The 12,255-nt window shown below is 45.2% G+C and overlaps 2 protein-coding genes across 2 annotated transcripts; one reads left to right on the top strand and one right to left on the bottom strand.

The window, feature by feature from the left end:
* Positions 1-523: 523 nt before the first annotated feature.
* Positions 524-3,938, top strand: st6galnac6 (ST6 (alpha-N-acetyl-neuraminyl-2,3-beta-galactosyl-1,3)-N-acetylgalactosaminide alpha-2,6-sialyltransferase 6). Its single transcript, XM_040197076.2, has 6 exons — positions 524-653; positions 1,054-1,126; positions 1,608-1,802; positions 2,184-2,596; positions 2,704-2,811; positions 2,907-3,938. Exons 2-6 carry the CDS (start codon positions 1,106-1,108, stop codon positions 3,097-3,099), a joined length of 930 nt encoding a protein of 309 aa, XP_040053010.1. The 5' UTR covers positions 524-653; positions 1,054-1,105; the 3' UTR covers positions 3,100-3,938.
* Positions 3,939-4,413: 475 nt separating this feature from the next.
* Positions 4,414-12,240, bottom strand: LOC120831551 (uncharacterized). The gene is made up of 25 exons (XM_040197072.2): positions 12,032-12,240; positions 11,744-11,802; positions 11,200-11,347; positions 10,965-11,114; positions 10,605-10,691; positions 10,395-10,520; positions 10,203-10,323; positions 10,046-10,122; positions 9,860-9,949; positions 9,362-9,548; positions 9,204-9,280; positions 9,027-9,113; positions 8,898-8,956; positions 7,989-8,082; positions 7,876-7,915; positions 7,385-7,501; positions 7,137-7,296; positions 6,962-7,051; positions 6,838-6,887; positions 6,449-6,579; positions 6,070-6,142; positions 5,851-5,949; positions 5,630-5,732; positions 4,860-5,007; positions 4,414-4,751 (listed from the first exon to the last, which is right to left on the bottom strand). The coding sequence occupies exons 1-25, from the start codon at positions 12,125-12,127 to the stop codon at positions 4,662-4,664; spliced, it is 2,559 nt and encodes an 852-aa protein (XP_040053006.2). The 5' UTR covers positions 12,128-12,240; the 3' UTR covers positions 4,414-4,661.
* Between the last annotated feature and the right edge of the window lie 15 nt (positions 12,241-12,255).

The raw sequence follows: 12,255 nt of genomic DNA, 5'->3' as shown, positions 1-12,255 counted from the left end.
TTAAACGCAGAAGGGCGTCAACGTGAATAAATCTGCTCACTGTCTATATGCTGGCAGACGACAAACAAACGTTATGTTTGTGTGTCACTTTGAGACAACTTTTATTTTTGTCATATGACCTGGATGGATGGATGGATGGATGGACCTTGATCCAACAATGACCCACAGACAATTTGGTAAGAGTTTGTAAAATTTCCCGACAATTCGAGATGGCAAATGTTTGTGTTGCCGTCGTTTGGAGGTCTAATTAATTCAATTACAATACATTCATGTTAAATTGTAGGTCTGCCTTAAAATCAAATGAAGGCGGCGCCATAGAGGCATTTGTTTCATACCCCAAATTTCACCCGTCCGGTTAAAAACAGCTAGATGAGCTTCTAATCATCACGAAGCCAAACGAAAATCAGTGTGAAATTAATTAAGTGATTTTAAATGCAGATAATTTATTTTCGTTATGCTTTTATAATATCTGGCTCCCGTTGGTCTTTCTGTTTTTTAACGCATATAACCCCCCCCCGTAACAGCCCCACACGCCCACATCGCCGAGCTGCAGTGGACGGCGTGATGACGTCAGCCGGTGGCGCAGGAAAATGGGGTACGGGACGCGGAGGAGGGTGACACCCGACATCGAGACCGCAGAAGGCCACGAAACGGTAAACGCCGGATTAACACGCGGCACGTGTCACGTTAGTTGTTAATCACATCGGTTGCTGTTGTTGTTGTTGTTGTTACCGGAGAAGAAGAGAGAAAAAAATGGGTAGATGTGACGTCACGTTACAGCGTTCCAGGGATACCTGCGCACGGTGTTTATCTGCATACTGCTGTTGGTGAAAGTAATGACATTTCACAGTTAGCGTTCAGGAAATAGGAGCTTAAATATACCTGACGTTATTAAATCATTCAAACTGTAATTGGCAAATAGCTTTGGTGATGCTAATGCGCACACACACACACACACACACACACACACACACACACACATCACACATTTTCTCCCCCAACATTCGCGCTAAATAATTCCAATCCGCGGATGATTTTGTGTGTTCCGGACAGATATGATGAGAGACAGCAGGCGGCGCGTCGGTTCACATCCTGGTCAGACAGCATGGGGGTAAAGATCAGCAAGGTGAGAAAAGACCCTGGAACATCTGGACGGTGCGGTGATCTGCAGGATGTATTACTGCGGGTATTGTGCGTGTTACTGTTGTTTACACGTGGCGGAGGTGAAGCATTCAGGGCTTATTCAGGGAGTCCGAAGTACACACGTCAAACAGCTGCATGCTAAATAGTATTGTCACTATTCATCATCAGGGAAACGATCTGTGACTGTTATAAATGATGATATGATTAGAAATGCCTTTAGCAGTTGCACAGAGCTTAAAGGAACTGATGGATGAGGAAATGCTGAAAAAAAGCAGTGGTTTCATTTCTGCGTGGATCGAGTAGTTAAATATGCAATAATGAGTCGTATTTGATGAGCTCTTCGCGGGTTTTGCATAGAAAGTTGACGTTATTTTAAGCAGCTTGAAGAATTCCCCCTGAGATACAGCAGAGCCTGTAAAATGGAGCTAACTTGTATTCACCGTGCCTGTTGTTTCGTCTTGCAGGAACAACAGAGCCACAGGCTGGTGATCTTGGCGGCCATCTTCGTCCTAATGACCCTCCTCATCCTGTACGGCTCCAACAATGGCAACGACAGCGCGTACGCCCCCTTCCACGTGGTCACAAACTACGCCATCAAGGCGACGGATCTGAAGAAGTGGTCCGGGAAAGACGGCTACGTGCCGTTCCATGGCAACAAGGTACCCGGGGGGGAAATCCACGCATGTACAATGACGATGTGTTTCCGTCGCTCAGGGACAGGTTTGAATACGTTTACTGTCATCAAAAGCAGAAGGAAGTGGTTAACCTTTCGCAACGGATCGCCCTGGTCCTTCAAGGTCAAAACAGGACGCAGCTGCGTTTTATCGGAAAACATTATCAGGCAGTTATTTAGAAGGAAGAATCAGAGTTCAAACAAACACTGGGAACATTCAGCAAAGTGTGACTTCTGTGAGGAAAAGCGGTATGACTGAAGTCAGCATGGTTCAACCTCTGGGGATCACGCGTGCCCGTGATCCACATGCCTATAAGTCCGCACCAGGTTATCATTATTTACACTTTGAATCTTTTTCCTTTTCAAGAGCATGAACCTACACTGTCAAAAGTGCGCGCTGGTGACGAGCTCCAGCCACGTGCTGGGCGCCGGGGCGGGAGAAGAGATCGACCGCGCCGACTGCGTGATCCGCATGAACGACGCGCCCACGCTGGGCTACGAGGCCGACGTCGGGAACCAGACCTCCCTGCGGGTCGTGGCCCACTCCAGCGTGTTCAGGGTGGTCCGCAGGCCCGGCGAGTTCCTGCAGAGGCCCGACAGCCACCCCGTGATCATCTTCTGGGGACCCCCCAACAAGATGGGGAAGGAGGCCAAAGGGACGCTGTACAGGTTGATCCAGAGAGTCAGCATGACCTACAGCAACTTGTCTTGTTTCAGCATCACAGCCAGCAAGATGCGCCGATTCGACAGTCTGTTCCACAAGGAGACCGGGCGAGATAGGTGAGTAGAGAGAGAGAGAGAGAGAGGGGGGGGGAGACATGTGTTTTCTTTGGGTAAAAGTCACTTTTTGTTTCCCAACTTGTTTTTTTTTTTTGTCTCTGCTCAAGGCAAAAATCCCACTCGTGGCTGAGCACGGGCTGGTTCACCATGGTCATCGCCATCGAGATATGCGACAACATCAAGGTGTACGGGATGGTTCCACCGTATCACTGTGGGTGAGTACGGGGACGGCGCTCGTCGCAATCCCAGAAGCACCTCAGGCGACCCGTTATCACTGGGCTGGCTGTTACATAACTCGTTGTTCATCCAGGAAATCCAAACCTGCATCCAAGAAGATGCCCTACCACTACTACAAGCCCAGGGGGCCCGACGAGTGCGTGACGTACCTGCAGAACGAGGGCAGCCGCAGAGGGAACCACCATCGCTTCATCACGGAGAAGCAAGTGTTTGCACGCTGGGCCAAGCAGTACAACATCACCTTCGCTCATCCCAAATGGTTCTAGAGCGACGCGGAAACCAGAGAGAGAGAGATCTGTAGGAGCCTTCGAAGAGCCACGTGATGAATAACGGCTGTTTTCAGGACCAGCCGAGAGGATGAAACGTCACTGGGCCGATGGACGGAGAGGAGCACTGCTGTTCGGTTACTGTATTGTGAATATTCCACCCGGGCGTGTGGCGGTCACCAGTCAGGTGTTTTTCATAAATAGAGAGAAAATGTACTTTAATGAATTTTTACATTGTTTATAGTATTTTTGTGAATATAAATGAAAATGCGATTATGTAAACAACGTGACGGGGGAATTAGATCCGTAGCCGTTTCTCTGGTTACAACTAAGTGGCTTTTATTTAGGACAGACAACGGCTCTCCAACATGCCAAGCTCATACTTACTGAGATAATATGAACATGCATTTAGATTTTTAAACAACTAAACGTCTTAAAAATGGCAGAAACAGGATTCAGATTCCTATACTTGGTGCTACGGATACCCGCTGTTCACTCAACAGTGAACTACTAGTCTGCAGTAAGCAGTTATCCTTCTCAGTAAAAATATACACATTCAGATTGCTCCACATTTATTCTAGAGGCACTGAATGCCGCATTGTACAGATATCAAATCACTAAGTTGTTATAATCTTAATTTCTAAACAAAATGTTGATTTTTGTTTCATGAATATTACTCAACATTTTTAAGTGATGCGTAAATTATTTTATTTTTTTACCTCAGTGGCTTTCCAGCATGCAGGTTAAATAGTCCAGAGTGCATCTTGGTTGTGTCATGTATCAGTATGTTGCTCTTACGAATCCACAAATCAATTAAAAGTGAAATTGTTATTTTAAAACTTGACGCAGGTGGAAAATGTGTTGCCTTTTGCAGGTTATCGGTCTGTGATCATGTGGCCAGAATATTCGTCTTCAGGAGACGCCGGTGACGGATCAGGAGACTGCATCGATACCTGTTACCTACAAAAACAACTAGCGGTCAATAATAAATGTGTCTACCCTTATTGATTATAAATCAGGTAGACAAAGGTTTTTTTTTTTTAAATGGGAAAAAACAACAACCAAAAAACCCCCCCAAAAAATCAAAACTGCTGCAAACAGGATCCAAAATGTCATGACCTCTAGAATACAACTTGAACAGAAATGTAATAATTTAATGAAAGGATTAATTAACGCAGAACAGCTGTATAAGACTTAATTTGTCTGGATAAGGAAGAATTAAAATCACCAATATAAAAGAGGCTGCTTGTCGATGTGGTGCCAACCGCAACGCCGCTAATAACCGTGCTTTGAAAAATACACCAGTCAGTGAAAGCCTGTGTACAGCACTTGTATTTAAATATGTACAATTTGTTCATCCAGTTACAAACACAGACGTACAGAGCGAAGAGCGTACAAGGACACAAAGAAATGTGACGGGTGTACAAATGACTTCACACAATGCAGGGCTTGGGATGTTTGTAATAACAGCTGTTTTAGCGGTACGCGATGCGACAAAGGTCTAATTATGGAAAATGAACAACGTCATGGTGAATGCAAGATGATTTGTCTCCTTTCTTTGATCACGCGTTGCTTGATGCACCATTTGAAACATCTAAAAACGCGCCATCGATCTTCCGTCTAAGCCCCGCCATGGAAACCAAGATGGCCTCCTGTTGGAAAATGGAGGGAAAAAAAAGACCCCTAAATTAACAAAATGTTGCAGAATATTGGGCATTGGCTTGTACAAAGAGCAAATATGACCTGTAATGTGCCCTCACCTCTGTGCGAATGGTCCTGCTGCCCTGCCCCGGGCACGTGTTGAGGTAAAGGTCAAATAAAACACTGGGGTCATTCACTTCCAGGTTTTGGTCCGTATCTACGCTGGCTTCCAATCCCTGAAGACCTCCAAAGACAACTAAAAGATGCCTAGAAAGAGGAAAATGTGAGTGAAAATGAATGAAATACCATCACTGGGAGTACAACAAGAGTGAAGTGATGCGAACATGTTTAGCAGCTTTAAGTTTATCATCCTCTCCATCTTAGACTGACGCGTCAGGATGCAAACATTTGCTAATTTACACTAAACGCAAAGTGAAGACGGCAATTCTTAGCGAGCATTACAACTCTAAAAGGGCCTTTTTCTGGATGGATTTAACTTCGAGAGCTTTTATGTCTCCGTAACAAACGCTTGTGAGATCTGGCAACTAATGTTGAAACACTCTGGCCAATTCATTTCGTAAGTGCAGAATATAGCGGTTAGCTGTTAAACATCTAATGTTAGCAGAAGAAAATCCAACTTCATTGTACTATTAAAACCCAAACTGCTTTCAACCATCCAGTCTTTGTTCAAACGACTTCAAAAAGCAGGTGGAGGTACAAGTGGGACGCTCGCTTGAGGTGCACCTGGTTACAAACCCAAATATAAACCTGATGTTTAGAGGTTTCCGTTTGGGCCCGCTAGACCAGCGGAGCGCCACCATTAGCCTGCATGGCGACTAAAAGACGCCCCGGAGACGCTCCGTCTCAGTCCCCCGGGCTCGGAACATACCTGAACGGGGACAGAGTCGCTTGGTCCACGTTGCTGCCTCTCTCCGACGTGCCAATCGTCAGATCGTATCCTTCTTTGTGTGGACTCTCTGTGAAGACGGCACCTGGGCGAACAAACCGACGGCAGTGAGGAGAAAGCTGTGGCCGGATTCTAGAACGACGCAAGATGTTGAGATGCGCAATGCAACATGTTTGAGAGCATCGGGAGGGCGGGAGACTTACTGAGACATGATGCCAGGCGGACACTGTAACCCCAGTAAATGCCTCCTTCAGTCCTGGGCAGGTGAGGAGCCACCACGGCGCCTTTACACAATTTGCTCTCTGAGGAACAAGCGCAGACGGACACATTCGCTGAACTGATGTGCAGAATCTGGAGCGCAATGAGGACTTCTCTTAAAGAAGAGAGATGAAAGCATCTAAAAAAAAAGAAGGGTAAATTACCTTGTTTTTGTGTCTTGTTGAGCTTCACTGTGACTCGAAGTCCAGACTGCAGCTGTTTATCAATTTGAACATCCTTTGGGAGCAGATGGATGAAGTCAAGACTCTGATAGGCAAACATTTTATTGAGTTGTTTGGCAAAAAAGGCTTGATGTAGGAGAACTTACAAACAATAGTGAGCTGAGTGGGTTCGCTATTTGGACGGTTTGACAAAAACAACACATTTGAAGGAATCACCGTGGTTATGCTAAATTGTAATGGGAAACTTTCCCCATTTTAAGAAAAATTCATCTAGATAACATCTGATGGATGATTAAAGAGTTGAAGCACTCAGCTCTCGAACTCATAGTGAGGGAAACGGCCTCTCTCAAAGCATGCTCACCTTTCTCATTCCGCAGTTGACCAATGAGCCTTTTCCTGGTTTGAGCGGCCTGTCGAGGACGATTCCTTCCCGGTAGTCCGATTCATCGTCGATCCTCATGTGGTGAGGGCTGTCTAAAGGGTTGAGCAAACCTGCAAAAAACCAGACCAATCATATCCTTTAGATAGCGGTTTATACCTGGTATTAGTTAACTTCTGATTTTAACGTGGCTTTTAAAACCACAGTTTGGACGGACACAAGAGCGAAATACAACTCAGCACAACAGCAGAAAGCCCAACAAGATAAAATGTAAAATAGCAAAACACATATATCTTAATACAATATATATATAATAAAAAATGCAGCCACCTTGTAAATGAATGAGTGAAAAAATAAATGCGGATCATTACCTGCATACTGCAAGTCTTGATGTTTTGGGAAAAACCACTTGCGCAGATACCTGCAGGAGAAGAAACGCTGCGATCAGCCTCATGGGCAATGGGCTGACACCGGCGATCTGACGACAATACTTACTGAGGACATTCCAGGTACTGAAGTATTCTGGCGAGCTGAATGCACGCATGTCCTTTCTTCCCGACGCCTTTGAACTCTCCTTCAACACTCCTGTGGGACAGAGAAGAAATGTTCTCTAGCAGCGCGCCAGTGACTGAGGGTGTAAATCGTTATCTTCTAAAAATCGCCAACTTACTTGACATCTTCCCCGTATTCGTCAAACACGACGATCTCGTCGACGCAGAACACGACACAGGCCCGGGCGATCTGCCCGGCCAGGTACGTACGAAGCTCGGTGGACTGAGCGTTGTCCAGGACGGAACCCGGCAGGGCCACGCTCACCGTGTACGCCCGACCTGAGAGAGACGGGGAGACATCCTGCAGGTCACACTCACATCGCTGCACTCACAGGTGTCATGACAAGGCCTTAAAAAGATGGGCCACCTTTAGCGTGTTGGCTTTGATCGTGCTGCTCGGTCTCCGCGGACTCCTTCCGTTGCTGCTGCTTGTCCAACTGTTTGAGCAGCTTGGCCTCTTTCGTTTGCTTCTTGGTCTTCTTGACTGAAATCCAGGAAGAATCGAGGGCATTGGGGAGCCAGTTAGATGTGGGCAGAATGGAGGCATCTAGCTTCATGGTCTGTGACAGCTTATCAGAAGTTCAACTAAAGCATAACGTGCACACACAGTAAGGCATGACTTTTCATCAGCTGAGACGTTCATCAGTTGATTAAATAGAAAATGACTCAGAAACAATTTTTACAATCTTAAACCTTGAAGTCGTTTTTAGAGGTTTCAGCTTCCCTGAACACTTTATAACCGCGCAGCTTGTTAAACCGTGTAAAAGCGCCTGCTGTAAACGAGCAAATTGATTTAACTTGTTATTTCTAGCCGGAGCTAACAGCTAGCTAGCTGGCTAATTATCGTTGTTTACTCACGCTCGGTTTTCCTTTTCTTCCAGTTCACCCGCTCTGCCGCCTGTTGAAATAAACAAACACATTATAAATAAAGTACGATAAATACTTAATGTAAAACAAAGGTGCTAAACTACCTGAGAGGGCGCGACTTGAGGTCTTTTCGCTGAAACGTCGGTAGACATTTTTACACGGACCAACACGTGAAGGGTATTTACTTCCGGGTCGCAATTGGCGTTTCAGAATAAGAGTCGGCTGGTATCCAGGTTGGTACTGGCCAATTGGCCTTTAAATGGTATTTGAACTGGAATAAATGATAATGCTTTATATACAGAATGGTCGGATGGTTAGAATCAACGTTACAACTGAGCTTGATTGTTGACCAGGGTGTTAAACACTAGTTGGATTTACGTAGAGTGATTACTGCTGAAAGGAATTTAAACGTTCTTTATGTTGTTTGATAAAATTAACTTTTTAAGTAAAGGGACATGGCTTCAATGAAAAAAACATGCACAAATAAACACATGTTTTGATTTATTTAGTTACCATGTAGCTATAGAAAACATCGGTACATTTCAAACAGAAAATGATTTAATCTCAGTCAAATACTCCGAACTCAAGAACATATTGTATTGTAATCAAAGTAGACATAGAGTCAAACTCTTCTACAATAACTCTTACTAAAGTTTCGCAGTTCTGAATTCTATTGGGTCTATGTTTATGGTTTTTACCGTTTGTATGGACCACCAAATATTGCGATATACACGTGACACGTCATGAATCGATGGACAAGATCAACTCTAAAAACAGTGAGAATTCATTAAAAACATGATTACATTTTTGTACTTGATATTATTGCACAGAAAGATTCACAGTTATTCCGCAAAGTGGTTTACTACTTGGACAGCATCGTCTTTACGTACTAAACTGAGCCATCAAGACTCAGAGAAACACTAAATATGGCTCATTTCCACTGAGGTGGAAACCTAAGACGGGTTCAAAAGCCAGGGGACACCTGGATGGACGGCCTTGCGTGGGGGCGATTTTACTCCGTCTGCCTCCACTTTCTTAAGATGTCCTCTGCTGCATTCAGGGTGGAGTCCTCCTGTGGGAGACAAAGACAGTGAGCGCGAGCCGAAGAAGGCTGAGACCTGAGTTGATTATGTTGAATTCACCTTGATGAAACAGAACCGAATGTATTTGTCAAAGTCCTTGCTGTGCTCCGGGCTGTAGAACGCAGAGACGGGGATTGTTGCTAAACCCTGAAGGGGAAATAAAATGATGCAGTGAGAAGAAAGACACGTCAATCATACACCGAAGCCTAAAGTATCCAGTTAGTTATTCATCTTCACCTTCTCCTTAGTTAGCCACTTCACAAATCTGAAGTCAGCGGGTTCGTCCGCAGTGCTCTGGTCATCCAAGTCCACCTCTGTGAAAAACAAACAGGACTTATGCCAATGAAACAATGGACTGGGAATGCTTTTAAAAGTTGTTTGTCGGTGTCACTCACTGACAGACGAGATGTCCGTGATCATGAAGTAGCCTCCCTCTGGCATGACGGGCTTCAGACCCACGCTCTCCAGACACGAGGCCAGCTTCTCCCTCTTGTGGTGCAACATGGCGGGCAGCTGCTGGAAGTAGCTCTCTGGAGACCCGAACAGCTCGTATTCTCTCTCGAATCCACGAGCCACGGCCTCCTGCCGAAGGCGGGAGCAGAGGAACACACACACACACACACACACACACACACAATCGTGACAAATCTAAATCATTTGACAAGAGCATTTTGTGAACATTTCAATGTGGTAGAAAAGTTGCTGGTCAGGTTAGTTTTCTTTGTGAAGGAACACTTATAGATGTATAGGCCTTTGGTATTGATGTGAGCTTTAAGTTGCTTCACTGTTCATAATGTGCAGCAGAGATAAACATTTCAAGAAGAGCCAAAAAAACAGAGGCCAGTCTAATTGAAACACACGTTCTACTTCTACAAAAGGTTTCCTGCATTTACCTGCGCGGCTGTGGGACAGTGGTAAACACAGTTCTGATGGACCACTTTCAGGTATTGAATGATATTCCCAGAGCCGATGACCCAGCCAACCTGAGGGAGGAAAGAAAAGTCATCACAACAATTTGCGGGCAAGATGAAAACGCAACTCGGACACTACGTCGCTATGAACGCATATGCGCGCGTCACCTTCCAGCCGGTGGCGCTGAAGGTCTTTCCGGCGCTGCCGATGGTGATGGTTCGCTCCCACATCCCGGGAAGGCCGGCTGTCGATACATTAACGTCATGAACACAATGCGGCTTTCGCCCTTTGAGTGCGTTCTGCTGAACCCGGGCCGCGTCTCACCCATCTTCACGTGCTGGTTCCCGTCGTAAGTCAGCCACTCGTACACCTCGTCGCTGATGCACAGCACGTCGTGTTTGATGCACAGATCCGCGATCATTTGGAGCTCCTCGGCCTTGTAGACCTGTAAAGGACGCCAATGTGTGACAGGTGTTTTTTTGTACCGGGAGACCAGCACTCCGGTAAACGTCTCACTTTGCCCAGTGGGTTGTTGGGAGTGTTGATAACGATGGCTTTTGTGCGTGGAGTGAATTTAGAGGCCAGCTCCTCAGCAGAGAGAACCCAGTCTGCACTCGACAGGACGGCCCTTCCCTCAGCTTTCTGGAAGTCAGTAGGAGAAAATAATGAAATATACTTGAAGGGACACGTGCAGAAAAGGTGACATTTTTCAAAGATACCACCCACCGGCCTGAGCGGAATGTAAACTGGCGTTCCCCCGGCCATCTTCACCATCGGCTGATAGCAGTCAAAGAACGGTTCAACGATTATGACCTGAAAGACAAAGTCTTACTTTATCTATATGTGCATTCTGGGGAATGATTGGAATTACTAGTCTTAACTGTTGGCAGGGATGACAAGAAATAAGAGTTAAAACAGGTTCATACTTGCACAAGTCTTACTATTTATTAACCAGTTCTAAGCACCACAAGGGGAGTTTTATTACAGAATAAAAACACAAACAGTATTTCCAACCCACCTACATGTTTAAAGTGTTTGCTGTTCTCATGTACAACATTCAGACTCAAATTGGGTTGATTTTCATACCTCGTCCCCTTCATCAATCAGAGCTTGAAACGTGCAGAAGAGAGCCTGATAAGCCCCCACTGTGACCAGCACGTCCTCCAGAGGATCGGTCTCATGTCCCACTATCCTGCCGAAGAACTTAGCCAGAATGTTCACGAGAGGAGGATGACCCTGAGGGAAAATAGGACTCCGTGAACAGAAGGGGAATCTTTTCTGACGTTAACAGGAAGATAAAGGTTTGTGCATTTCCACTTACAAAAGCTCGGGTATACTGGTGCATTTGGTGTCCGCCGCTCACTGCTTTGCAAAAAGCGTCCTGGACAAATTTCGGGGGGGAGAAGTCAGGAAATCCCTGTCCAAGATTCACTGCTTTGTAGTCTGCCGCCAGTTGCGTGAATTCAACCCTGTTGGTTGACAACAGATCAGACGCCGCAGGGCTGTTCCCTGAATGACCAGTTCAAATAAATAAATAAATAAATAAAAACAACAACATTACGGCCTTTTCAGCTACGGGCAGCCCAGCAACAAATTAATCAAATAAGCATATTGAGCAATTATATACACAAATGTAAGTGAGACATAAACTACATAAACTCTACAAATATAAATGATTTAGAATTAATTATTTGTGTAGAAATTAAGGTTTGAATCAGAATCGCCCGGGTGAGTGGAGAAAAGGAGAAATAGTACCAGTTTTAATGTATGACCGTTATGAGCTACACGGTTTATACGAGCTCAGCAGATATTTGCAGCATCAAAAGTAAAAGCAAAACACACTTCTTGTGTCAAATATTACTCACCAAACGTTTTTACAGACACTGACGGTTCTGCGCGCCTGAAGCTGTCGCGACATGATTGTCTGAAATAAAAGCACGTTGGGGAGAACGCTGCGGGTCGCTCTTTTTGTGTCAATTCACTGCAGCTTTTTTAACTCACAGTTTATTCGTTTATATTGCAAACTTAGAGGAATAACACAATTAGCGTTCAGACTCCGGACAATTCGCTCCGTGCATTGAATATTTGATACACTAGAAATGTTCCCACGCGCGTCGTTTCTCTTCGTGGCTATTTATTTCTAAGTAAAGTACCTTACAAGCGGGACAACGTTCACTTTCTTGACGCTTCCCCGTCAAGCAGCTCCATACGTTGTTATTTCTACTTCCGGTATGGGCGGGGCGAGACATGAGCTCCTGGTTACCCGGATGCACCTCCAGTTCTACGATAGAATTAAGAGACCTTGACACGGAGCGAAAGCAGCGCCGAGATGTAGTTTTCTTTTTACTAAATGTTCAACAGATTGTAATATATATTA

The sequence above is a fragment of the Gasterosteus aculeatus genome, chromosome 14, assembly GCF_964276395.1.
Source record: "Gasterosteus aculeatus chromosome 14, fGasAcu3.hap1.1, whole genome shotgun sequence".
Lineage (NCBI taxonomy): Eukaryota > Metazoa > Chordata > Actinopteri > Perciformes > Gasterosteidae > Gasterosteus > Gasterosteus aculeatus.
The sequence above is the reverse complement of the archived record's forward strand: the minus strand, read 5'-3'. Positions and strand labels throughout refer to the sequence as shown.

Coding starts and splice junctions, on each gene's coding strand:
- st6galnac6 (XM_040197076.2), top strand. CDS start 1,106: ATGGGGGTAAAGATCAGCAAG. Junction 1,127..1,607: donor TGGGGGTAAAGATCAGCAAG/GTGAGAAAAGAC, acceptor TTCGTCTTGCAG/GAACAACAGAGCCACAGGCT. Junction 2,597..2,703: donor AAGGAGACCGGGCGAGATAG/GTGAGTAGAGAG, acceptor TCTCTGCTCAAG/GCAAAAATCCCACTCGTGGC.
- LOC120831551 (XM_040197072.2), bottom strand. CDS start 12,127: ATGTCTCGCCCCGCCCATACCGGAAGTAGAAATAACAACGTATGGAGC. Junction 9,281..9,361: donor CACGGACATCTCGTCTGTCA/GTGAGTGACACC, acceptor TGTTTTTCACAG/AGGTGGACTTGGATGACCAG. Junction 7,052..7,136: donor GAATACGGGGAAGATGTCAA/GTAAGTTGGCGA, acceptor TCTGTCCCACAG/GAGTGTTGAAGGAGAGTTCA.